The sequence below is a fragment of the Carassius auratus genome, unplaced genomic scaffold, assembly GCF_003368295.1.
Source record: "Carassius auratus strain Wakin unplaced genomic scaffold, ASM336829v1 scaf_tig00215270, whole genome shotgun sequence".
Lineage (NCBI taxonomy): Eukaryota > Metazoa > Chordata > Actinopteri > Cypriniformes > Cyprinidae > Carassius > Carassius auratus.
This window is the reverse complement of record NW_020528018.1, coordinates 185,885-209,306: the sequence shown is the minus strand read 5'-3', so window position 1 is coordinate 209,306 and position 23,422 is coordinate 185,885. Positions and strand designations below refer to the sequence as shown.

Below are 23,422 nucleotides of genomic sequence, written 5' to 3'. Positions count from 1 at the left end.
ATAACGACAACCAAATGTAGAATGTCACTTTTTTATTTCTGTATTACTAAAGCTAGAAACTATAATCACAAATATAAAAAACATTAGCACAATCAACAATAACACATAAGACATTGGGTTTCCAGAGGTATCTTGACTGGTAGATGGGTCAGACTTGGGACGTAGCATCACATCAGCTATGGTCCTGTGGAGATTATTCATTGTTTCGGCAGCGATTGACCTATACAAAGAATATAATAATTATCTCTCTGACATGATTACCACATTTCAAAAACAAAGACATTACTGTTAAATATTATAACGTTATATATATAATCTATTATGGGAGAACAGTTTTATTTGATTGTGTGTTTAGCTTGGCCATAAATGATCGTTATTATACACCTTTTTTTTTTTTTACTTAGTATGCCAAAATCATATTTACTACTACATTTGTCTTGGATAATAAAGTTTAATTTTTTTTCCAATAAATCCATATAGCTCATAAAACAGCTGGTACTACTAGAGGTACCAGTATTTAAAGAACTCACCTAACCCTCTGCTGACTTGAATTTGCAATAGCTCCTGTGTTGATGGAGCAGGTGCACCAGACAGTACACCATGTTGACGGGGATCATCAGGTCTCCTGGTTCTGCTTCTAGGAATCCCCTTATTAGCTGATATCCGTCGAAGGAGGATGGCACGCTGTAGGTCAGAGATGTAGCTGTAGTCCTTCTCCACCTTCAATGAGTATAACCTCCACTTCCTGGACTTTTTGTTGTACACCTTGCCATACCTGACAATATAGAGAAGTGTATCAGCTTAGTGAAAAGTGTACAATGTAACATTTATTTTATAAAAAGAATTCAAAACTTACTGAATTGTGCCATCAGCTTTTCTCCTGGCTGGTCTATGGAGATGATGGTTGTAATCGAGGCCAGCCAGCATGGTACGAGCAGCATAAACTGGTGGGGAAAAGCTGAAGCGCTTGCTGGCGTACATCAGTATGTGGTTGTGAAACGACTCCAAATCTGCAGTTGACCTGAGTGCACATTAGATAAAAATACATACAATATGTTTTTTTTATAATAATCTTGTTCATGTAATATCGACGTCAATTACAGTAAAATGTCTTTCACATAGTTGATTTGACCATTTACAATATAGAGCTATATAAAGTTGCTTATGTACCTGAAATTCAGATACTTGGGGACGACCTTCAGCCAGCGTTCATCGAGAATAATTTCAGCCAGCCTCTCATGTGCCACTGAACCACTCTCAATCAATTCTTTATCTCTGTCGTCCAGCAAGGGGCCATGTTTACACTCACCAAGAGCCCACGTGTGTTCTCCTGTGACATGGTGCAGGACTCCCACCCACATGTCCTGTGGTAAAACATTTACAAACAGATTTCAAATTCTAATTGCATAAACAAGTCACAACAAGATTTTACACAAACAGCATAAAAACTTGTAATTTTTAGATTTAAAAAGTGATGGACTAAAGCATTATATATGTAATTGAATGCCAAAAGTAATAACAAATACACATAATATGTCACAACATTTGTACAATAAATACCCACTATATCAGTTATTTCATTTTTAAACCTATAAACCAAAACGGGTGATTATATAAGTTAGATTAGTTTATGAAAACAGATGCTTCAATTTCTGCTCTTTCTAAATAATGAAAATGAAAAATATATCAAAGAAGAAAAAACTCACAATAAACTCTTCATAGGTATCGGCCGTCTTACAGCAGTACCAGAAGTGGTTGCAGATGTCTTTATTCCACATCTGGAGAATGGCACACCCCTTTTGCTGCCCTGCCTGGATGCATAAACAATTATTCTTTTGTATTAGGTAAACTATGATTATGTCAACAGGATTAAAAAAACAATAATATATTTAAAATAGAAATAAAAAGGTATGGAAGGGTGCTGTTATGTAAGTTTTTATTGTGATCAGATGAAATGTGATTACTGATGCGGATTTATTATACTTACTGCATGAATTTTTTTGCTCAAGTTTTTGGACCCATGCCAGACGTCCAGAGTGTGGTGGACTCCGCTGTCTCTGTATTTCCCTTTGTCTGGAGGACAAAAGCTAGGAATTTAATGCATACTCACCCAAAATAACCCAAAACAATATCATGTCATAATCAGAGTGATGTATTTTGTCTGTAATGAGTGCAGAAATTTGGGGTGCTTTACAAAAACCATAAAGACTATAGTAAAGATACTTACTGAAGAGAGCTGATATTTGAGAATGAGCATCGGTACAAATTTCAGTCAAGTTTATTTCTTGACGGAGTGCCTCGAAGGTCTGTTGAAAGGCCTCTTTCTCCATTACAACAGAGTTCCTCATGGTCTCCCTCTTGTCGATGTTGACCATACTGATTATATGTTTAGTTTCATTTTCCATTGTTGAATATGTGCAATACTGTGCACAGAATCCAGGACTGTCCATCCGAGCATCACCTTTTATAAGGGAATGCAAAAGAACTAAATACTGTTCAACAATGACATACTCATTTTATACATACAGTATATAACTGCATAAAATCACTGGGCAACCGTAGATGAGATTAGCTCTGTATAAGGCCGGTATCTTTTACTAATTGAAGATTTTGTAAAACAAACAACACAAACATTTATACATCAAAGTGTCTGTTTCCATTTTACCAAGTGATGTTTAGTTACTGATATTTCACCTATAGTGGGGTTGTCACCTTGACAGTGGTGCTGATTGTCGTTGACCCACACTGCCATCCTTAGAGTCAATAGGGTCACATGAGGCAAGGTGTAAAAAGAGGGTTATACATACAAATCTGAGGATCACATTCTATGAGGTTTAGTCATCATTCACACCTTGCCTCTTGTAAATGCATGGTAGATCAACGACCATCTTTTGAAATATTCTGTACTCTCTTTTAATAGATATCCTGTTTATTTGTGTGTGTATGTGAATTTACCTAAGGCCACAATAGGCCCTTTGGACTGTAGTTGGGCAATGATTTCAGCTCTCTTCTCCTTCCAGAATTCCTTTATGGTGTCCACACAGTATGAGTCTTGTATTCGGAAAAAAGATGACTTCTCCACCATCCTCATATTCATAAATTTAAAGAGAAGTGAAATCTTGGCATAGTTGTTGCCAGACAGCAGTATGTTACACGCCAACATAAAGTCCCCAGCAAGCATTCCATATTTAAAATTGGGCTGTGAAGACCATTTCCAAACAGTGTGACCATTACAACATATCTGAAAAAGAAAGACAATTAAATATATATATTTAACCTATATTACACATCTAAAACATTTGAAATTGTTCAAAACATGTTATCAATACAGTCACACAAAGTTCAGACTCACCCATTCCACAATTGCAGCTGTACCCCTGGAATGGATGTTGACCTCAAATGGTTTATGTGCCCCACACTCTGCATTTGTGTTTGTGTCCTTAGCAGTACACATGTTCACAGGTAGAACAAGATATTCGGCAAGCAGCTTCAGACAACTGTGGTATGTTATAGATGCTGGCTGGCCAATTATGTCATCCTCAACCATGATTTTAGTAGTCTCTGGGATTGGATGTATGTCTGCAATAGTAGGGTCTTGGGAGTTGTCTTCAGCATCGTGCACAGTGTCCTCCATACTAATTGTTTGAAGGGAATTCAGACAAATCGGAGTCTTCAGTGCACCGCCAGTCCTGTTGTAACACAAATATTTTAAAAATATCTAGCAAACATATGAATAACTTCAATATAATAGTCATACATTATTGAACCTACCGCACACAAATATGTGCGATATAGTCCTCATCATCACTGTCATCATAGTCTGTATCTATTTCCTTTGTTTCGTCTTCTTCAAATGATGACACAGACTTTGTCTCCATATCAGGACACCAGGTGTCATCTTCCCAATCGATACTATGTAGTTAAATTGGAAAATTATATTCAATCTAACAATATAATTTAAAACATCTATTCAGTCAACACAACAACTTACACTGAGTTTTTAATGTTGTTAAATTCATCTTCACTGATGACATCCAGATCCAGTGATGACATACTAAAGAGAGATAAAAAATAAGATCTTAGGTCACCATCACTGGTTGAAGTAATGATGGAGACAATAACTATAAAGTGAAGTTTGATAAAAAATGTATACAAATGTCTCACTAATCAATACCTTGCATCTAATTCCTGAATGTTTTTATCCTGTACGCTGCTACTATCCAACTCTTCAACTCCAGGGACTGAGAAGTCATCATCTCTGGAAAAATGACAATAAAAACAGATAAATATGTTGATTGTTATAAAAACTGTCACTCGTTCACTGAACGACACAACATACAAGTCTCACCGGTCAGAAAGCGACTCCGAGACAATAGTGGATACAGGTGGTGGTGCCATTGTAAATCCACTTTTCGATGGTGTGGACGTTGATATGTCTTTCTCATAACTAATAAAAAAAAATTATACAAATCAACACAACAATTACATCACATTTATAAAATGTCTTGATTACAGATAAACAGAGTAACATACACTCAAATATCAACTCACAACTGCATTGCAGACACAAAATAATAACACACACATACAACAAAGTGTGTACGACACACACAGATACAAGATAAAGACAGCAGTGAACATAGGTACAGAATATAAAAACAAAACAAAGGCGAAAAAAAACCTACAGGTAAACTTACAGGTGAACATGGTAAAAGAGTTAGACAGAGGGTAAATATAGTTCTAAGAAAAGTTCCTAGATGCGGAGTAACGTTAGGCCTACTATCTGTTAAACATGTATTTAGTTATCTAAAGCAAAATTATGCACAATTCAACACTATAGCTATCATCTTGAGCTAGGCCTAGAGATTATTTATCGTCTCTACTACGGCTCACCAAGTAATTTTATGTTAGCTATGCTTCATGAAAAAATAAACAAAAAAATATGTATGATCAAAATACAAAAAGAAAGATTTACCTGTCCAGCAGAAATAAAGCCATCAAGGAGTCACTTTTCAGCCCCTTGAGTTCCCTCAGTTCTCGCCATCGCTGGAAAGCCACGCCGATATTAACTCGCGTTTTATTTCTTTGTTTATCCAAAGACTTTTTGTTCATTGCCTTTTCTTGTACTGGTACGGTCTTCCTTTTTTTGCCTGGTTTGCCTTCAGTAACTGCATAGGAAGGTACTGTGAATTTTGCTTGCTCTGCCATTGTTTTGGTATTCCTAGGATCCGTGCCTCTTGAATTTCTCAAATCAAACGTGCGCGCGCAAGTGGGCAGGTCATGTGTGGCAAAAGGGTGGTTGCCATGGTTGCGAGAGAGTGACAGTCGCCTAAGCCAATCCTATGTTTCGTGCCGAATGGAAATAATGAGCTGTGTTTAATACAGATTAAACGGCCTAGAGTCACTCGATTTTTATACTCTTTTTATCAGAGTACTTACATTTTAATTATGCATTGATATATATAGAAAGTTTAAACAAATTTGGAAGAAAGTTGTTTATACATTTTTTACCTACCCTGCCTTTAAGTCCTATTGTACCGAATTTTGGTTGCAGTTCCACCATAGTTCCACTGAGGGCGATCGCCATGAGTGCAAAATGAATGGGAGTCTATGGGGCTAGACAGCTAAATTTGTCCCTTTCACCTGACTGTTTTTCTTTTCAACGCAGCAACTTTTTTTTGGTTGCTGGCACTCTTATATGCCTATTGTAATGTATGTACTGTGAAATTTACACTGAAAATAAATTGAATTTGAGTACTTGTTGTTTTATTCTTGTGTTAAGAAATACCGGATACATATGGTATAGTATTGCCACCTTAAAAAAGCACAAATAAATGTCACGCTCAATAGTGCTAAATATCAATACAAAATTTTAAAGGAAAAAAAAGCCTTGCAGGTGTGCAAAACTTAAATTGTTCTAATAGTGGGCAAGGGATGTCCTATTTCTCCTTTCCCAAGGACGAAAAAAAGTTAACCCATGTGGACTGTGTTAATTATCAAAGCCTACCTGAATTTACTGTGGTTCACGTGGGAGGGAAAGCTGGCCAAATGCCAAGTTGGCTAATGTCCAAAATCAGCCAGGTTGAACGGGCTACCAAACAGCATAACAATACGTGTTGTTGGGAGGGGGACTCTTCCCTTACTCGATTGCTACATACAAATTGTTTTGTTTCTATTTTAACTACTTCACTGATTCACCTTCCACAGACTGAATGGGTTTTTTAGGAGTTACCCAACGGCTCTGGAAAGCCCCATAGACATTCTCTGAAAGCACCAAAGTTACTGAAGGATTGCTGTAAAGCAGTATCTCTGGTCGTAAGATGTGTATGACGTCATTGACATTTTGAAAGACTTTTTAAAGCAAATTAAGTGACTCTAAAAAATCTAACATCCGGAAATGTGTAATTTCTTTGCATCTCCTTTCAAATACAACATTAAAATTACTAGACAAAAAATTATATCCTGAGAAAAGTGGATTTTGAGGGGTATACCGCCATTGACCTCCATTCATTCTGCACTTATCCTGTGAGCGCCCTCATATGGAATCAGAGTGGAACTGCAACCAGTTCTGAAGCCGGAAGTGTAGTGAGAGTGAAACTTCTCACCATATTAGACATTCTCTGCTTATACCCCAACTTTCAATGGAGAAATTGTGTTGAATTCTTACTTCCAGTGTGATGAGAAGTCGAGTCCCCTCGCAAAATCCTTAGACATTAAAAGAAATGGACACAGTGACCCCATTGGAATCAACGGAGACAAGTGAAGTCAATTAGAAGTATTCTGATTAATTATCTCAATTGACTTTATGCCTCCACGTCCCCCCGATCGCCTCATAGACAGTAAAAGATTGTCTGCGAGCTTCTCCTCCTGTCCATACAGTAATTTCTCTACTGTGCAACAGAGAGTCGCAGGTTATGACGCAGTCATTAGTCAATTTTTAAACGCCTCAGATGTAAAGTTGTTCGATGTCAAAGTGACGCCAAAATGAATGGGAGTCAATGGAATGCTAACAGCAGGTGGGGGTCAGGTTGAAATCAGGTCCGCGTAGGACCAAGGCAGTAGCTGTTTTAAGTGCCTGATATTTTTTCCAGTTATAAAATAATAATAATTCAGTTGTGATGACTACAACCCGTTTACCCCACAAATTCAGAAGATTGTGGGATAACAGAAATAGAATTAGTAAAAAAAAAAAAAAAAAAAAACTACATCCAAAAAAAAAGATATGCTCACTGAATATAAACAGACCACTCGGATTACTAGGATCGAGTCAGTTAGAAATACCAAGGGTTCACACAAAACAAGGGGAGTCCTCCTTTAGTTACTATGCTGCCCGCAGTTGGAATCAGCTTCCAGAAGAGATCAGATGTGCTAAAACACTAGTCACACTAACACTGCCTGCATCACCTGGGCCACAGGAGAAAACAATGTTACAGCTTTGAATCTTACAGCTGAATCAATGCAGTAACACTGTTAACTACCATTGACATTGTACCAAATGTTTAGACTGAATATACGAGAACTGGTCCTCTGTGTTTTTGGTTAGTCTGGTTTCTCCAAAGGTATTTTTACTCCAGTATCGGCATCTTACAGATTTTTCTTTATTTCCCACTGTTTCCTTTGGCTTGCTTGCTCTATGTATGAAGACTAAAGCATTTAGCACCAACTATTAAAACAGTGATGTTTTTGACCATATAAACACAACAGTATGTCTTTCTGTAAAGATTCTTTGAAATGTTATGTATTTCGAAAAATGTATAAATGTCTTACTTGATAGTTTGCATATTGCTTGAACATTTATATGTAAAAAAAAAAAAAAGAAATTCTGTAGAATTATTATATTATAATTGCAAGTTATAATTAACAATTATAAACTATTTAGCTTTACTTTTAGTTACTTTCTTCCTAGCTTGTGTGCCTCTTCCCCTCTTGTGGATGCGCGCATGTGGGCAGCTCCTGTAGCAGCAGGGGTGGTAGCCATGGTAGCGAGAGAGAGGGACAGTCGCCCAGCCAATCATATTTAGTAGCTGTGTTTAATTGCAGCCCCGAGAGGACTACAGACACACGATTTTTATACTCTCCTTTTCAGAGTACTAACATTTTAATTATGTATTGGTATATAAAGACAGTTTAAACAAATTTGGGGAAAAAAACCTGCCTACCCTGCCTTTAACTGCCTTTTTTTTTATACAGTCACAATTAAATATAATTGAAGGTATTTAAAAGTATGTTAGTAGATATATTATTATAAGTTGTACTGTGCAGTAGAAAAAAAAGGATTTTTTTTTTTAATTGGTGCTAAATAAGATAAAAGATAAAACTAGATACTACTAGATTAACAAAATAAAAAATTCTGTTGTCTTCCCTTTAGCCAAATAGGTAGGAAACCTTCAAATCCCATAATGCACTAGGCATGTTGCCATCTAAGGCCACTCCCACCATTCTGCTATGGTTACGCTTGACCAGAGTCAAAAAGCACCTTGCACCTAATACTATTTAGTAAACTTTTAGTCATAATGGTGTAAACTTGTATTGTTCCCTCCCGGGTGTAATAATTCAAAGAGTAAATGTTTAGCGGGAGTGAGTTACTTTCGGATTCCAGTGAACAATCCAGCCCATTGTAGGCAGTGGTTAAAGGCTGTAAAGAATCATAAGTACAGAGAGAACATGCGGAAAATAATAAGGATAAGATGAGATTCCACACCTCTGAGCAATCCGTATGTGTCTCGAAGGAGCGGTTCAACCACATTAACTAGAAAGTTACTCAGGTCATCGGTTGTCTTGTACCACTGTAACGCCTCCATGATGATCTTAAAGTTCTCATTACTCAGGCATCGTCTCAGCTCCACAATGATAGCATTGCCTGTTTTTTCAGTACATGAATTCGTTGTTTTCTGAAAAAGCAGAAGACAGAATACATTTACTTCAATAAACATGGCCTGTTCCTTTTAATGTCCAAATCCATTTATTGTGATAATCTAACTAAATTAGAAGGTAAGCACTATCAATCAAAGGGGATTATTATTATTATTATTATTTTTTTTTAATTAATGAATCATTCTGAAGACTGGAGTAATGATGCTGAATCTTTATTTTTGCTATCACATGAATAAAATACTTTAAATGATAATAATAGATTGTTTGTATATATATATATATATATATATATATATATATATATATATATATATTAGATAAATGATAGATATAGACAGATATTTATAGTACATTCTGATATTGTAAAATAATATGCATTTTTAATATGAATATCTGTTAAAATAATCCAGTTGCTGTATAGTCATGTTATTGACAGCATATTGAGGTCTACATACACAAATGGAACTAAAAATCACACAGCTCACAAAACTTCAGTTAGGATGCCTTACCTGTGTTGAACCACTTTAATTTTCTGTTTTCCAACTCTCGATTCACGATCCAGACGTTTGTCATGCTGGAGGGAATGAGAAGAGAAGTGACTCGCCTCCAGGGTTACAGACAAATGAGATAAAGGGAAAATTAGCACATAGTTATGTTACAGCATGTGATAAATCTTACAGACCTGCACAATGAGCTTATCTGAAGAAAGTAGAAAGATTTGAGTAACAGATCAAAAGTGTCCCTGATCATGATTTGTGAGGTAATGTTTTATACATCTCATTTATTCAGCAAAAAATCCTCAGAGAAATGTGATGTCTTGTGCCTATACAAGTCTTTCTCACAGTAAGCTATCTTGAATTCAGAAGATCTGGAAAATGGAGCAAACTTCGCATGGAACTACTTTTTTATACTTTTTTTTGGACCATGGCAGTATACATTAGCATCATTAGGAAAAGAGCTCCTCTGACATTCTATATTACATCTCATTAGATGATAAACAGTAGAGAGAAAGTAACACTGGTTCGGAAAAAAAGTGTTTGAAAGTGGACAAGGCCAAAAGTTTTAGACCCCATTTAGACCTGTATTTAGCCTCATCCACTTGTGATCCGATCGACCAAAACGCACCAGCTGTAAACAGGGCCTAAGAAAATCTCTTTCGCGATGTAATTCTTGTCTTACCCTTTCTTCCCCAACCATGGTGTCTTCCCTCACTTTGTTGGTTGTGTCATCAGGGACGTCCAGCAGGCTGACTGGTTTTCTGTCAATGTCCATCTCATATTGAATGAACATTTGGGCATCCCCATCACTTCCAGACTGCTCTTCTGACTCTAAAACAACACAATCACTTTTGCTGACTTGGTTCAATAAGTTCAAAATTAAGGCTCTGTTTCCGTTAAATGATAGAATAAGCTCCAAGCATTATCTTATGTCAATGTTTCATTTGTTCAGCTGGGTTCAACAGTCTCAGAATAAGACCAAATTACAACTTACAGATACTGAACAACAACACAGACCATAAGAACCTTTACATCATGATCTTAGTCATCATTAAGATCATCAAAAAAAAATAAAAAAAATAAATAATACTAATAAGAATATTTATTTAGTAAAATATTTGTAAAAATATTTGAAGATCATGTTATATTTTTTGTTTTTTCAATGAATTATTAATACATAAAAATCACTATGTATTGGGGAGTTGTACAATATCTATTAAAATGTTTTATCTGATAAGAGACTTCCTTTCTATTATATCATATTTGATAAAACCATTGCTTTTGAAAAAAGATTTTAAGATTTTGTGATTTATGGATTTATTTGCATTTACTGCCCACAACTTTTATTTGCAAACAAGGATGAAAACAGAAACATAAAATGGTACATGGGTACAATATCTGCATTCCATAAAAGAAACACAGTTGAGCATTTTGAAGAGCAGGTACCTTCACTCGGGTCCATCACCCTCGGGTCCATCATCGGGGGGAAGGGGAGTCCAGTGACAACAACACCTCGACAGTACGTGTCAGCAAAATCCAACCCTTCGCTTGCCTTGGGGAAAGATGGAAAACAAGAAATGTGTTGATATTACTGGTGTCGGTTCATAAAAGTAATTTTATTGCATCAAATATGTATAGTCTCACCTTTCCTCTACATACAGCGAAGAAGCTTCCTCCGCCGGAGTTTGGGTCTTTCAGCTTGGCATAATAGCCATCAATCACCTGCAAGAGAATCCAATTTTAGAGCAGAACTGACTGAGGGCTTGTACACATCAAGCTATGCTAGCATTTTGTTAGTATCTTCTGTATATCAAATAATACTGAGTGGTTACCTCAGTAAAAGTGCCTTTACCCCTCGGTTCAACAAACATGGGCTTCACTTTCTCAATGCGACCTGCATGTCCACTAGCCTGAGAGAGTGAAGACGATTGGTGCATAGTAAATTCAATTCTAAAGTTGGCAAAAGATGAACAAGGTACAGAAATTTACAAAGAAACTTAAAAAAAAGAAAAGAAAAAGTATTTCATTCATTTTAAAACCTAGCAAGAGTAAGAAACATGCTGTCTAACTTTTAAACAAATCATTGTTTTAGTTCTGTTCAATAAATCATCATGATTTTTTTTTTCTCGAAATCAGTCTGAATCAAAATCACAACTCGTCACTTAAAATGATCATCTCCAATTTGAACTGGTCAGTCAGCGCCAGCAACATACTGTATATCTTTAACACGGTCAGACCGAACACACTTACCCTCCAGAACTCCAGAGTCTTATCCATCACCGGATACGAGGGGAAGAACACCAGCAGTCCATGAGGGACCAGCCGTGTCAGATTGACTGCAAACCCAATCATATGAATATCATCATGCTGATCATCAGATCATTCTTGATAAGAGTTTAAGATCAGCTGCTGTGCTAGTCTTACCAAGAGTGTTTCCCATAGACGACATGTTTTCAGGAACAAACCTTCAAAAACAAAAGAGCAGTTTACAAGCCTCCTAACGGCTCACATTTAATCTTTCCCGAGTCATATAAACCGTGGGTCGCAAGACTGAGTGAGTAGGTTGTGGGGATGTGCAGTCAAATAAACAACAAGAAATGTAATTTAGTTTTTCTGTTGCAAGACTTATTTTGAAAGACGTGCATAAAAGCTGATGACTCTTCTGTCAGACGCAGTTTAAATAAAGCGTGTCTGAGAAAAACTTGTTGTCCTGCTTCAGTATCTGTTGTCAGGCTACTGTATGTCAGAGCCATTTTTCTGACTTGTTTTGAACCTCAGAAAAAATTACTTTCCTGTCCTGTCAGCCATTACACTGCATTCTTAGGGTGCACTGCGGTGGCACACACTATACATCACTTGGTTATAAATAAAGCACAAAAATTACCAAAAAGTACCAGTAAATTCCGTAACTGGTACTTGTGTTAGCTGGGAAGGATTTGCATGCAGCTATGATGTTCATTCTATTAACCAGGAGCAGTTTCCATTTCATTAACAGTTTAGGCTAGTTTATGCTATTTTTGTATTTTTATTATGGTAACTGTTGTTTCTGTAACCCCAAAATGCCACTTTATTTTCTACTTTGTGTCATTGTGTATATTGCTAAATGACTGTGGTGGCTCACACCAACTTACTAACTTTATTGTATTTAAGGGATGGTTCCCCCAAAACTGAACATTCTATCATTACTCACCCTCATGTCGTTCTAAAGCCATAAGAGTTTTGTTCATCTTCAGAACACAAATGAGATCTTTTTTGATTTTGAGATTTATGTCCATCCATTGACAAGTCTAAACAACTTCCACTTTTTAATCCATATGAATTGAGTGGCCAGATTTTCTGAAGAGACTCAATAGCTTAATTTGATGAACAGATTGAATATTGGCTTTAATTCACATACAAACATTCATCACACATCAGATATGGTAAACAGAAGCTTGAGCATGTTCACTTGACGTGAGAACCAATGAGGTTCATTCTCATGTGTTACGCAGCACGTTTGAGCTTCTACTAGAACCAATGAGGTTTGTTCTTGCACGTCAAGCAGGTTCAGTTGAGGTTCTGTTTATGTTCTGTTGATCAATGTTTATATGTGAATAAAAGACTAATTCAATCTGTTCATCATATAAAACGATCAAGTCTCCTCAGAAAATTTGAACTTAAACACTTAATTCATATGGATTAGTTTTACGATCTCTTTATTAACGTTTTTCATTAAGATCATTTGTGTTCACTTCATGTGTTCCAAGAATGAACGAAAGCCTTCCAGGTTTGCATTGACATGAGGGTGAGCAATGACATAATTAAAAAATTTGGGGTGAAATAACCCTTTAACAAAAACTATTTTAAAACTGCTATTAAACAGCCTTACCTTATAGGCTACTTTTTATTCATCAGTATTAGTCATATCCTTAAAATTAATGTGCAGGTTAAGTAAAGTCTGATGGAATTTTTTTTATGTAAAATTCTTACAAAAATTGGGTCACGGGTTTAATGACCATGGGAGAACGTGGATCCCATGGCCAAAGCAGTAGAGAACCACTGATATAAACTTCTTCTATGGTACTTTTTGGACCTTGACAGCCTATGGTCAAATATAAATTAAATTTAATATAATAGCACCTGGGTTTGAAATAGAAAGTGGGTGAATAATAAATGACAGTATAAAACAGAGGGTGTTGATGTGACTAAACAGCCCTTGATACACTACACTACTTGAAACACTCACCTCCTGTCAAAGGCTGTTCTCAACTTCACGCCGTCCGGACCTTTTTCAATGATACTGGCGGAAATCTGATCAGGCTGGATGACATGAAGATTCTCCAAGGATACAGGGAAATGACTGCAGAAAATCAGCAGAGAATTAGTATCCTACCTGCATCAACTCATAAACCTCGGCAGGGACAGCTAGAAGAGAAGAGCACGAACATTTTCATTTCACAGGTGAAGGATGAGAGCGGCGAGAGAGTTCCACTGGTCAGAATGATGCTGCGTACTCCCTGTCCGAGCAGCTCCTGCATGCTGAACCCCGGAGAAAAACACCAGTAACTCAGCACATTCCCTATAAAATATACTCATACCATTTCAATCTTTCCTTGCTTTGGCATACAAGTTTGACGAGCAATATCAATTTTTTTTCAGCATTTCACTGTGGAAGGCGTTTTCATGTGCACCACCAAGGAGACCAAACATGTAATATTGAAGCAATAATACACATTATAGCCTGGGTTTGCAGAGAGGGCTCAGATTAAGCCATGATTAGGTCTTAGATTTTTTCAAGACATTTACAGTAAGGAATTGGTCAAATCAAGTCCAGTATATTTGTATAGCGCTTTTCACAAAACAGATTGTATCAAAGCAGCTTCACAGTATTAAATGAAAATAACAAAACAAGGTTTGATTCTAGTGGAAAAAACATCCACATTTGGTAAGGCTGATCAAAAGTATTACTGATTGATTAAATTAAATTAAATATTTAATATATTATAATTAAATACAATTAAATATAATATGGTGCATGTGCATTTTGAGACAAGAACAACAGCACTGACAAGTTGCTTTCTGTTTAAATAGCTCAAATATGCATTATAGTCTGGGATTAGGCTTAAGCCTTGACTGTGAAACCAGGGGAATACATTTCAGATTCTCCATGACTGAAAAATTACATAAAAACACCCAGAATGTGTGCTCCAGTCAATAGCAATGAATAGCAAAACACATGAGGTGTAGCAAAGTGTTGAATAAGAGTCTCAAACCTTGTTTCTTTGTAGAAGAGGAAGCACATAAATCAGTCTGCTGTTTAGTCTTGAAGTTGTTGGTGACTGGATGAATGTGGACCTGATTTCAGACACAAATTTGTTATTCAGAAGCAAGTGGGGCGGGGTGGATGACAGACGAGTATTAAAGGAACTATCGTCTGACATACACTACAACATGCACAAGTTTAGGGTCAGTAAGATTTTTTTAGGGTCAGTAAGTCTTTTGTTAAACAAGGCTGCATTTATTTGATCAAAAAACACAGTAGAAAAGCACATTTCAATGCGTTTATTTTAAACAGACATTAATCCAGTAATTATTCCTGTGATCAAAGCTGAATTTTCAGCATCATTACTCCAGTCTTCAGTGTCACATGATCCTTCTGAAATCATGAAAATATGATGATTTATGATCAATGTTTACAGTTATTATAATAATATGTGGATGGAAATCCTTTTTCAGGATTCTTTGATTTTGATTGCATTTATTTGAATAAAAAATATTTTGTAACATTATCATACCTGCCAACCTTGAAGAAATTTTATGAGTACTACAACCCCCCCAAACGCACGCGAGAACCTGACAGCCCACCGCCAATGTATGCTCCACCGTTGCACACACACCTTTGAGAAAACTATGAGATACCTAACAATATAAAACATATTATACACATAATATCCTTTCACCAATTAAGATTTATTAGTTACTCCATAATATATAAAAGTAAACTGAAAAAAATTATTTCTAAATAAATTAATCAAATATTAAATAAATGTGCAAAACCAGCAGTTATCAATATAAAAATTTTTTCAAATAATTTTCCACGCATAGTGTTTAAACTTTTGCATTGTTTAAGTTGTTAAAAGTTGCAGATTTGGCTTTTTTAAGTAGTGCATCAGTGAAAGTCTCTTTGTAATGTTATGGAAATGTTTAGTTTTGTTAATTTGGCATTGATTTCATTAATCTCATTTAAGCATCTTTTTAAACATACAATGAATAAGTTAGTATATATAGTCCATAGGGACATTAAGTTATTTTATGTAACTTGTGCACATAACTGCTTTAGGTTGAATGACAACATTTAAAGGTGCCATCTGTCATGTCTGGCAAAAAAATCAAGTCATACTCCACATTCCATACCAGATGGGGGCAGTATGCCTCAATAAAGTGAATTGGTGTACTCTAGAGTAACAAACGAGAAACGGCATAGTCTCTATGCTCCACCCCTACCTTCACAACAACCCTACAGCCATAGCCGAAGCCTAATGGGCCTTTCACACAGGACGCGGTATGCGCGGCGCTGCGCTATAAAACCCATTCATCTCAATGGCTTGCGCCACGCAAGGACGTTTTGTTGCTGCGTCGACCAAAGCGCAAGCGCAGCGGTGCGCATCATTTGCGTGCTTGCGCGCACGCCGCGGTCAAAGTTCAAAATAGTTCAACTTTTGCCTCTGCGCTCTGTGACTATTACCAGCGCGACAAATAGAATCGGGGGATCCAAACAAGCACGGAAATCAAAATGGATGAACGGCCAGTACCACAGACATCATCTATGGCTAGTACTGTCTGTGTGTCAGAATTTCCTGAGCTGTACGATACAAGTTTGAGGTCGTACCCACAGCCTCTTCTTCCTTGCTTCTCTCTTAATTCTCATCAGCAGGACTAGCGCTATTCTTACAACTGGACAGATACATGTTTGCTGCCGACCGAAAGGAGGAACAACAGACTATGAAAGAGCTCCCGCTAAAAGTTTTTAAAACTCCGCCTACGCCATAGCGCAGCACAGCGCAAATCGCGTTGTATCTGAAGGGCAACGCTGAACCCAGCGGCAAGCGCCGCGCAGACCACGTCCTGTGTGAAAGGCCCATAAGAGGTCGTTTTGCCTCCAGAGGAACGATGGGTGATGTCAAGTGATTTTGAAACATGACATCTTCAAGCTACTCCCCTTCACCTTTACCAGTGAATATGTTCCTATTCGTTTTGTTCATATTACATTTTGAGATGTATATACAAATTATTTGAATTAAATTAATTTGACAGACAACATTCTGTCAACATCAGACAGCTGATGTTGACCAAGCTAGCGCCAACCAACGTAACCAGAGCTGCCAACTCTCAAGCATTCACCGTGAGACACACACAATTGACTCTTTTCACACGCTTTCACGCCACACATCAATTTTCTCACGCACAGAAAAACCACGAAGCAAGAGGACACGGAGACCAACAGACTAGACAGAGCAGGTTAGTTATGATATAAAAAAATGGGTAATTATCAAACTCAGCTACGGTTAGCCATCGTTAACATTAGCACGTTTATCGAACAGCCTTCGATAAATTTCTATGTTATAACTTCCCGAAAAAAATACACAAACATATAAAAACAAACTTCTAGCGAAATAATAACAGCATCTAACTTACCAATCCAAAAGAAATGTTGCAAGTTCGGAGTCGAACCTCATTTCTTTCAGGTCCATCAGTTGTCTCCAGCGATTGAAAGCAGTGCCGATGTTTACTCTGGTTCGGCTCCTTTTCTTATCGGAATTGATTTGTGATTCCGAGCGCGGTTGTTTCCCTGTAGCGGGTGGTGGTCTCTTGCCAAGGGCTTGAGCCATCCTTCCACTAAGCCATCCTAGGCACATAAATTAGCTTATAAACAAATGCCACATAGATTATGGCTTAATGGAATTGAAAGGGCTGGCAACTCAGTAATTAGAAAGGATGAAATAGATACAATTCCAAAATTAAGTGGAAATTTAGTTTGGTCTACTACTGCATCTGGTTATACGGTCAGAGAAAATTTCTCCGTACCATTGAGGTGAGGTGTAAAGATTAGAATTGCATGTACTTTAAGCAGTGCTTACTACTGTCAGAAAACTGCCTTCAAAATTTGTGAGAAATAGATTTAATGTGAAACTGGGAAGTGGTCCAGTTCCAAATTCAAAATTTAGCCAAAATCCAACAATGGCAGTTGTATATTTACCAGTGTAAACTGAAAGATGATGAATTATGTGAAAAGCTTGTCAAGGCTGCAAAAGACAGTTTCACCTAGTTCTGAATTATGCCATTCTCTGATTTACATTGCTCAGCACATATATTATTGGGAAAACATTAAATTTTAGAACAAAAATGGTTTCATGTATAGAAACAACAGACCTGAAATGGTTAATCGAGACATAAAATAGATGCGCTGTTGCTGTTGATTTGAGAAATGAACAGCAAATGTTGTTTGATTCTCTTCCACATGTCTCATTGTCCAAAAAGAACATAGGAAAGACATTGGTTTATTTGTAAAAATTTGTATTTTTCATGTGAATTGGGTGGAGACAGCAGAGGAAAAGGTTGAACACAATCCAACACTGTCTGCATACCGAATGTGTTTGCACGGGACTGCTGTTAAAGCTGGGGGGTATTCCAGAAAGCAGGTTATGTGACATACCCGGGTATGTTTAAGATTAAGTAAGCGGATAACCTCAAATTTCGGTTCCAAAAACGGAGGTAACTTCCAGGGTATGTTAGTAGTCATAGCAACTCACTCTCTGAACTTAACCTGCTCCGGAGCAGGTTATGTTCCAGGGTTAGATCACTTCAGCGAGCCATCAGTGGGCGTGACAGAACATTATATTATATTACAAAACATTATATAATATTACAATATGTAATATAGCCTATTTTATATATATATATATATATATATATATATATATATATATATATATATATATATATGATATGTTAATGAGGAAGCGCTAATATAAGTAATAAATAAGGTAATATATTATTCTAATATGATTATTTCTTTTATTGGGATATATAAGAGTTATCTATAAATTATGTATTAAGACGTATGCATAAATTATAAAACACAATGACAAGGTCATGTTTAACTTATATATATTTATATATTTTATTTATGGTAATATCTCACACATGGAGTGGTATTTTCTATAATGTCTAAATTCTAAATCAAAATACATATCTGATATGACTTAATGTATAATTAGTATAAAACAAACAATATAATTTACATTCTCAAGGATTAAAGATTAAATGGAAATAAAAATAAAAATGATTGCACATCCATCAATTAGTTGGCGATATGCACTAAGAATGTAAACAACTAATTAACAAAAGAAGAAGAAAGAAACAGCTTGGCGCGCTTTTTCTTAGCGTCCGTTTCTATAGTGACTCGTCGATTCGTCACTCTGTTGAGAATGTCTTGAGTCTTAACCAGTAACATACTCTGAGTTGAATGAACTTACTCCCGGTAGCGTTTTTGGAACCACATACCTCGAGTAAGCAAGGTTTGGGGTTAATCAACCGAGAGTCTAGGGTTTAGTTCACGGTAAGTTAACCCTGCTTTCTGGAATACACCCCTGTACGTACAGTCTGTGTAATTGATCACACGATGACAACAACCTTTCTCTCATAAAGAGGAAGTAGAGACTCACCCAGTGTTCAAAGAATTCCCTAAAACACTTTGGGCTTTATCTAAATTTGACTTGGGGCTGGTTAAAAATTGGGAACCAGTTCAAGTCACTCCAAAGTCTGATTACTGACTCTGTGAACACCAGTTTTTGAATCATTAAGAGCAGTTGGGGTAATTGAGCTCTGTGAAAATTCTCCTGTGCGTACACCTATTTTCCCTGTTAAAAAGATGAAGAAACATACAAAAAAGACACTGTAAAACTTTAAGAACTTTTGGCTGCTGAGGGTCATGAGCCAGTTTGTCAAAACTGCAGTTTGTAAAAAGGGAGGTGACATTTTTAGGTCATCACCACTAAAAATGGCAAATCTTAATCTGGATTCCAGAAGAAGAGAGTGCATTTGAGAATATATTATTGCTACAAACATCACCAACACTGGGACTCCAAGACCCAGAAAGAAATTTTGTACAAAATGTTGATGAGAAAATGGGTTTCTGACTTCTGTTCTGTTACAGGATCATGGGGGAGACCTGTGGCCTATTTTTCGAGTAAGCTCGATCCGGTAGCAGCAGGCATGCCAAAAATGCCTGAGAGCTGTTGCATCTGCAGAAAAAGGTATTTTAGCTTTAAGGGAAATTGTGGGGTACTCTGATGTGACTTTGCTATTGCCACACACAGTGTCTCTGATCCTGTTGGAACAGAAAACATTGCATTTGTCAATGGCCAGGTGGCTCAGGTACAATGCAATTCTATTAGAAATGCCAAACATCACAATTAAAAGATGCACAGTGTTAAATCCAGCTACATTGCTCCCTACAAAGCAGGATGGGGAAAGAACATGATTGTGTTGCCACACTTGAACAGGTCTGTACACCAAGACCAGATTTAAAAGAACCCCCCTTAGACTTAATTCTATTCATTGATGGTTTAGCATCTAGAGACCCAAATAATTGGCAAAAACAGAGCAAGTTAAGCTGCAACCACTGCATATGCAACAATAAGATCTGGACCGCTCCACGCGCATTGCTCTGCGCAAGCGACTGAGTTAGTATCATTGACGGAGGCTTGCAAAATTGCTGATGGACAAACAGTTACCATTTACACAAATTATTGTTATTCTTTTGGGGTTTGTTATGATTTTGGGGCATTGTGGAAACACAGGAAATTTCTAAAGTGTGATGGTAAGCCTGATTTAAACCATGATAATAGCAGCATTGTTTGAAGCAATTTTGCTACCAAAGTTAGTTGCTATCTGCAAATGCGTCACACATTCCAAAAGTTATGGTTTTGTGATTTTAGGTAACAAGTAAGCTGATACCACGGCGAAGGACACAGCTATGAGAACAGAACCTTCTTTTACCTGTGTAACATTTAACAATGATTAATTCACACTCCCTTCTGATTATCTTACAGCTATGCAAGCTTTTGCCACAGCAGAGGACAAGAAACAATGGGTGAAGGCAGAGTGCAAACTGAAAACAGGCCGAGTACTGAAGACAGACCATGTCTGCCAAAACACTTTTTCCCACACTATGCATAACTTGTACATGGCCTAGATCACGAGTAAAGGGGGAATGTTTGATTTGCTAAATCAATATTGGTTAACAAAGGGATTCCCTTTCTTTGTAGACAGGTATTGTCAATCATGTATGATGTGTTCCACGAGCAAAGTGGACAGAGGGCAAATGATGCCACAAACAGCACACCCACTTCCAAATCAGCAAATTGATAATAATGTATGAGTGATAATAGCACACCTTTTGCAAATGAAAATATCAGTCAGGTGTGACATAAAAGAACAAATTAATGAAGTGTTGTGAGCAAACAGGATTGTCTTGGGTAAAAGCACTCCCCATTGTGTTAATGTATATGAGAATGACAAAAAGAACAGTCTAACTTGAGTACATTTGATATTTTGTTTGGCAGGCCAACTTTCAGTGGAGTAGGACTGGAATCACAACCACTGTCCTCTACAGCCTTGTGTGAAGATGACATGCTGAAGTGTAGCAGAAAGTTGTCTCTTGTTCTCTGTCAGATATCTTAGCAGGTCAAGGATGCTCTGCCCAAGCCAGCGGAAGGAGTCTTGCATGATGTCAGGTCTTGCTGATAACACCGAGGTTAAAGTGGCAGAAGGAGCTACATGGCTACATGAAAGTCACTGCAGGAACGTTCGAGTGCCACCAGAGGGCTACAGCTCAGTAAAGTGATTGACCAGCTGCCCCGTGCCAAGGGGGACGTCTGGCTGACTTAGGTGAACAAACATACAGTGGTGTATGGGAGCTGAACACGCAGCAACATCACTGTGTGCGGGTGATCTGAGGTCAGTTTGGGCCAACGGATGACAGCGAGGGACTTGAGGGGGGCTTTAGTCTGAATAAAATGCTAGTACAAGGATTATAAAATGAACAGATGTGATTAGGATTATTTTATAAAATGAAGAGAGAGCGCCATACATTTGAGATCAATTTACTTTGTTGACTTTCCTATCCCGCACAGAGACCGCTGAACGTGCCTCTTTAAATGGTATTGTGGTGCTCGTTGTTGTATTTTAAAACACAATTACAATGTTTTCAACTGACATTATGGCATTTAAAATAAAATGATCCCAAATGAAGCATACAGTGCATTAGGTCATGACAGCGCGTGCGTGTAGACGAGGACGAGCGAGCGCGGCTTTGACTAGATTTATTTGGAGATTACTGCTCATGTCTCATTCGGCACAAATCCAAATGTTTCCATAATTGCAATGTATCTGAATGTTAAACTATTATTTATAATGTAAACTACTTGCACATACACAGAAAAGACGATCCTCTTCATATGAGCAAAAACATCATTGGAACAGCAGAGAGGACTGGTGTACGGTCTATTTAAACTGACCAGTGTAACATTTTAAATGTTTAGTTGACTGTATTTTATTTTGATAATGAACAGACTGCGATGTAAGTTTGAATCGCCTGAATATACGTGTGCTCCAGGCTCCAACGAGATCGAAACAGCTGAGACAGAGAGAGAAAAAAAAAACACAGGGTTAGGAAAATGATAGATGACCATGCCTCTGCCGTTCGAGATATAGCCTTCATTAATGTGGCTTAATTTTTTTCTTTTTTACCGGTTTCTTTTCTTAAATTTTCTAATTTCTCAGGTTTATTTTATTATCTTTCACTTTTAATCGCATCTCTTAGGCTGCTGTGTGTGGTAAACATGGGAAGGGAAATTAAAGATTTCATGAATTAATAATGCGTTCGATTTATTAATTTGTTCCCTTATTTCAGTTAAATCATGGGTTATTTAGGGAACAAAATTAACGAAACATGGACAATTGCCACAAATTAATAAGTAGTAGAAACTAATTAACAAGTTGTAGGAATGAATAGTCTATCTGTCCTATGTCCCGCAGCCCTGCAGAGTGCAGTTATCTGATGAAATGACTACATTTCTTTTGCTTTTCATGTTGAATGACTTTTGTGTTCTTTCTATTATAATGTAATTTTAAAGTTAAAGTTTTTTAAAGTTTTAAATCACATTAAAAGCTTAATTAATACACTGTGAATGAATGATGATACGGTCAATGTAACTCACAGCCGCTCGCACGTGTTCTGTGCATGAGCCGCACCCAGCCCAACCTTTTTCAGCCTTAATCGATCAATCTCTTATCGACAATTATTTGAAAGCATGTTTTTATTCAAATTTCATTAATCAAAAACAAGAAAATTTTACCACTGATTATTTATTAGTTTAATAACTTATATTTATCATTAATAAATAAAATAATAATTAGCTAGCTGTAAATTCATTGTCATGTCTGGATTCTTTGCTTCACTCCGCATCACAGAAATCATAACGCATTAACCTTAAATTATAAATGGGACATAGCTGTATCTGCACGGGATGATGATTTTCTGAATAGGTAAACATGTTCGATGCGTTTGCTCATTTTGCAGCCGCTTTCCGACCACAGTTTTTGCAAACTGTGTCTACCTTCAAGGACAAATAAGCATTCGTCTTTTCTATACAAAAAGTATTCCCATAGGCCTACTAGTGCCAATTTTAACTCATAGTTTGACGTGGGATCGAGATTAGAGATAACAGCCTCTGTCTCTGATGTTGTCTCCGCTGTATGTGTGGGTGAAGCAAGAGAACAGTTAAAAGGCCGTTCACGTATTGCCTCCTTTGTGCACTCAAGTTCGTTATTTCAAATGTAGCAAACGAGCTAGTTTTTTCCAGGCGCCTCTGTACTGCATCGAGTTAAAAACATCTCAACTTTTCATAATGCCGCGAGCACACCGCAGGTCATGTTCCTCACCTTTCCCTTAACAACGTTGAAAGCTCAGCCAAGATGAAGGAACAGCTGATCATAGCTGTATGTGG

General features: G+C 37.1%; 2 protein-coding genes and 1 pseudogene across 2 annotated transcripts in view; all 3 read right to left on the bottom strand.

Moving 5' to 3' along the window:
• LOC113094187 (cytoplasmic polyadenylation element-binding protein 1-like) overlaps positions 1 to 8,834 on the bottom strand; it is a 36,556-nt gene extending 27,722 nt beyond the window's left edge. The window contains exon 1 of the mRNA XM_026259889.1: positions 8,702 to 8,834. Within this exon, the coding sequence (XP_026115674.1) occupies positions 8,702 to 8,746 (45 nt within the window). The 5' untranslated portion in view covers positions 8,747 to 8,834. The remainder of the gene's footprint in view (positions 1 to 8,701) is intronic.
• LOC113094186 (uncharacterized) lies at positions 18 to 5,386 on the bottom strand. Its single transcript, XM_026259888.1, has 14 exons — positions 4,976 to 5,386; positions 4,349 to 4,447; positions 4,175 to 4,258; positions 3,992 to 4,054; positions 3,772 to 3,912; positions 3,353 to 3,689; positions 2,956 to 3,241; positions 2,228 to 2,461; positions 1,988 to 2,073; positions 1,707 to 1,811; positions 1,171 to 1,364; positions 857 to 1,021; positions 531 to 775; positions 18 to 220 (listed from the first exon to the last, which is right to left on the bottom strand). The coding sequence occupies exons 1-14, from the start codon at positions 5,206 to 5,208 to the stop codon at positions 198 to 200; spliced, it is 2,295 nt and encodes a 764-aa protein (XP_026115673.1). The 5' UTR covers positions 5,209 to 5,386; the 3' UTR covers positions 18 to 197.
• LOC113094179 (regulator of telomere elongation helicase 1-like) overlaps positions 8,760 to 23,422 on the bottom strand; it is a 28,873-nt pseudogene continuing 14,210 nt past the window's right edge.